The sequence below is a fragment of the Mugil cephalus genome, chromosome 11 (assembly GCF_022458985.1).
Source record: "Mugil cephalus isolate CIBA_MC_2020 chromosome 11, CIBA_Mcephalus_1.1, whole genome shotgun sequence".
Taxonomy (NCBI): domain Eukaryota; kingdom Metazoa; phylum Chordata; class Actinopteri; order Mugiliformes; family Mugilidae; genus Mugil; species Mugil cephalus.
In genome coordinates, this window is record NC_061780.1 from 18,971,821 (window position 1) to 18,975,896 (window position 4,076).

Genomic DNA, 4,076 nt, shown 5'->3' on the forward strand with positions numbered 1-4,076 from the left:
CTTTACACAAGCTAAAATCTTCAAATAATTAAGTTGGTCTTTGAATTGTCTGGTCTGCCAAGAATCAAAATTTTTCTGAAGTTTGCGCACCTCTTTTCCTCAGCAAATCAATGCGATAACATCAGATATAACCTTTTAAAAAGAGTGATATGTCATTTGAGAGAGATAATTAGCTCTTTGAAGTAGTGACAGCTTAAGGTTTTGGAAGTAGGGCAGCTCTTTCATGTGTTATTAGATGTTCTTAAGTCCATTGTCGTGGAGCCGAAAAAGGGAGAGAGAATAGTAGAATGGTAAGGACAGGCTGATCAACATTGAAATGTCAGAGGCACTTGAATTGTGGTCGTCCAGGGCCCATCCCACATGCTTCTTATTCCAAACTTAAGTGTTCATGGGTTAGAGAGTTCGCTGCAGCTCTGCATGGGCACAGGAAGCCCATTGTGGCAGACAGAACTAGGTGAAAAGGGTGAGGCAAGAAGGAGGGGAAAGCGGATAAACAGAAGGCAGAGGAAAGTGCACAGAGGATATCAGAGCTGTCAGATGCAGTCAAGTTTCACACAATAATCAAACCAATGTGCAGCTTTGGCTCAGATGCATGAAGCCAGGCTTACTGGCTTACCTCAGCACTGCACCAGAGAGGGACTGTCACTGGATATTACCATGTGGACCACTGAGCTGATTCTCTCTCATCACAAACAGGGACAGCTTTGCATCCCTACTTACTCCCACTCTCTTGCCCCGGGGACACGCACTTTACTCTCCTTCCTGAAATGTGTCAGTGTGCAATTTTGCTCTTGGAAACATTCCCATTAAATATGAATAGCCTTAATAATAAATGGAAGCTCTCAGACGTTGCATTTTGGCTGAAAAAAAAAAAAAAATGTGATCGTGTTTGTGACACAAAGCTCTCAACACTGTCTGGGCTCATGTTCATGGTGTGGTGATCTAAAATCATTTGATGACTATTTAATACCACGCAATGTTTTTCTCTGGTGATGGCTCACTCTACACTGAGTGCCTCTCAAGTCCATTGTGTGGAAATATAATACAAGACTTGATCCATTTCCACAATATACTCTAAGCCAAAATCGTTGCAGGCTTTGAATGTGTGAATGCACTTCCCAGCTAATATGTTACAGAATCTGTGACAATGGAATTAATCGGCAGCTAAACACATTTTTATTTGCAGAACAGCGGCTTAAGTCAGAGTTTCCTCCATTCCCTCCTCTAGGGACAAGTGCACAGACGAATGGCTGGGGCTGGATCTAGTTTTCAGGCTGATTGAGCCGTAAAGTTTGGCCGAGCGCTTGGAATAAGCGACGACTTTTCTCCTGTACATCTCCCCCTTCCACATGGAGATCATCAGCAGCGTGGAGAGCACCACGCCGCCCAGCGTGAGCAGGCAGAGTCCCGCTATGACGCATCTATCCAGGTGTGCGCCTATCCGGGCGCTCTCCATTTCCAGTCTCTCCATCTCCCTTGCCGACACGCTGTCACGGTCCACGGCCACATCCCGGGGAACAGCGTACGAGATGATCACCAAGGAGATCCCAGTCACCAGGAACGTGACTGCACTGATAAACCCGTAGTCTATAGAATTCCCAGAGCCCTCTCCGAAGGACAGATCGTCCTCGGACATGAAGGAAAACTCCGGTAAAGTCTCGGAGCAAGGCTCGCCATTACGCACGGGTCTGTGAGTACTTTTGCAACTAGTCTCGGGGCTGGCCATTCGTAAATTGACATTCTCGTCAATATAAGTGAAAGATGTCTCTAATTCCTCATCGCAACAAACTCTGACTTTCTCCTCGCCGAGGTGACCGAGTTTAACCTCCGCGCCCGCCCTGCGCGGCGCCGTCCTTGGTGCTGAAAGACTCCGACCATGGCAGATGCGGACCGGGTTACAACCGCCTTCCCCAGGGAGCGCTCCTCCTCCTGTTGATCCACCCGACTTGCGGGAATTCGGCGCGGACGAAACCCGGTCAAGGACATCGGGGATATCTGCGGGGAGCAGCTCCGGAGAAGCCATTCGCCTTTCGCCACCCGCTGGTTCAGTCTGAGCCTTCCTCCCACGACGTTTTCACCGCACAGCATCCCTAATAAGACGACACACACCAAGTTAAATGGTGCATGTTAATGAGATTACCCTCACTGCAAAACATTTTCATTCCGACGAATGAGCAAAGAACTTGTGCGTAAACTGAAACTGTGTGCAAAAATGCACACACAGCACCCACGCAGAACCACTAAAAACGAGTGGCAGTTTAAAGTTGATTAGATGGTTCAAGAGAAATCCGTAGACCCTTGTTGAAAGGCGCTTATACGCCTGTGATTAGCCAAATGCCTCCGTATCCAATTAGGAAAACAATTCACGAATAAACCGAGATTAGGCTACATCCTGTTTAAATTCCGTTTTAAAAATGGACACTGTTTGAGCAAGGCACCGCTTTGTAAAATAGGTTATCAGCAAATTCATAGCAATATAGTAATAGAAAAAGCCACATTGAATATGCTTCCGAGAAAACCATTAGCAGCCTATCTAGGAAGCAGTACTTCCTAAACGTTTCTTCGGAGTAGCTCTGCACACTTTATTTGAATCCAGCAGCAGAAGAGGCTCCACTGCATAAGGGTGGACGAGCCGTGCACAATCCGCTTTTATTATTTTTTATAATCCCTAACCAAAAAAAAAAAAAAAAAAAAAAAAAGCCTGATCTTCATACTGCACAGATCAGATAAATAGAAATAAACTCACCGCGCTACTTCACCATCTCCTCCGACTCCTTCTTCTTCTTCTTCTTCTTCTTCTTCTATGCAGAGGGGGAGACCACGCAACGGGGTCAGTAAAAAAAAAAAAAAAAAAAAAGCCTTATCAGGGAGTAAGCTTTGAATGTATTCTGTCGCTGCTCGGTGCTGTGGCGGCAGGCTGCACTGAAGGGAGCTCTCCCCGAGTAGTCCCTCCCACACACAGCGACTCAGCTGCCCGCGCTGTGGCGCTGAAAGGAGCGCTGCTATCTGCGAGCTGATTGAGATCACTGCCAGTCAGCCAACGCAAACAGGATGGGATTTGATGATCTGAGGGAAACCCTATATTCGGATATATATATACTCTGTGTCAGAATATAGGATTTCCCTGAGGTAATACATATTATCATATACATATATCTTTGTATATTATTATTATTTCTTACTGGCAATGTATTCCCCCATTGGGTTCGTGCAAGAGATAAAAATGCAATCACGAAATGAAGATATGATCCCTATCCCTAAGAATTTAGACGGGCACAAGTGCAAAGTGTCATGTGGTTAGGAGCAGGAGTGAAATGAGATCATGGTCACCCATCTAACACAAGAAGTTTATATTGCAGTTTACATCAGCTAATCTAGGCACAGGCTTGACATGATCATATTTGTCCATTGCACGTGTTAATGTGAACGGTATGTGTTCACCATGCCACTCCAGCTGTGTTCCACAAACAGCATTGTTAAACTGCATGTATCATGCACCATCTGTTCTGCTCTCTCGGAAGATTACTGGTCACTATGTCGAGGCCATCCTAATCCATGTTTAATCTAGGGATCCGATAGCTCATGTGATCTGTGACCCCGTGCAAATCTTGTGCACGTTCCTGACCTTTATTCCGCATCTTTGGAGTCCTCCTCTTTGTAGCATCTGCGAAGACAAACAATTCACAGAACCAGTGACAAATTCCCTTCTTGGGAAGTGACACTTTGTAAACCAGATCCTCCACACATCAGCTGTTTAAGTGCTTAATCCCATTTTGGACTGAATATTCATTCACTGAGCGTTCCACCTTATTTGGCACAAGCAGGCAGCAGCAGCAGCAGATGCAGCAGCAGCAGCTATAAATACATAGTTGCTGCTTTTTCCTGGAGTCCTAGTAGGTGAACGGCTTTGGCTCATTTCCCAACAAGATTCCATTTAACATATGAGTAAAGAAAGAGGGAGAGGAGTGAGGGAGAATGAAACAAAAGAAGAGAGGTAGAGGCTGATGAAGATTTACTCCACCATTTTTATTCCAGAAATTAATTGGCAGGGAGATGGGAGGCACGACTACTCCAGG

At 45.6% G+C, this 4,076-nt stretch overlaps 1 protein-coding gene across 1 annotated transcript; it reads right to left on the bottom strand.

Moving 5' to 3' along the window:
* Positions 1-617: 617 nt before the first annotated feature.
* LOC125016440 (transmembrane protein 74) lies at positions 618-3,110 on the bottom strand. The gene is made up of 2 exons (XM_047598938.1): positions 2,747-3,110; positions 618-2,090 (listed from the first exon to the last, which is right to left on the bottom strand). Exon 2 carries the CDS (start codon positions 2,021-2,023, stop codon positions 1,196-1,198), a length of 828 nt encoding a protein of 275 aa, XP_047454894.1. The 5' UTR covers positions 2,024-2,090; positions 2,747-3,110; the 3' UTR covers positions 618-1,195.
* Between the last annotated feature and the right edge of the window lie 966 nt (positions 3,111-4,076).

What these genes read in the sequence shown, in the direction of transcription:
- LOC125016440 (XM_047598938.1), bottom strand. Translation starts at nt 2,023, where the DNA reads ATGGCTTCTCCGGAGCTGCTCCCCGCAGATATCCCCGATGTCCTTGAC.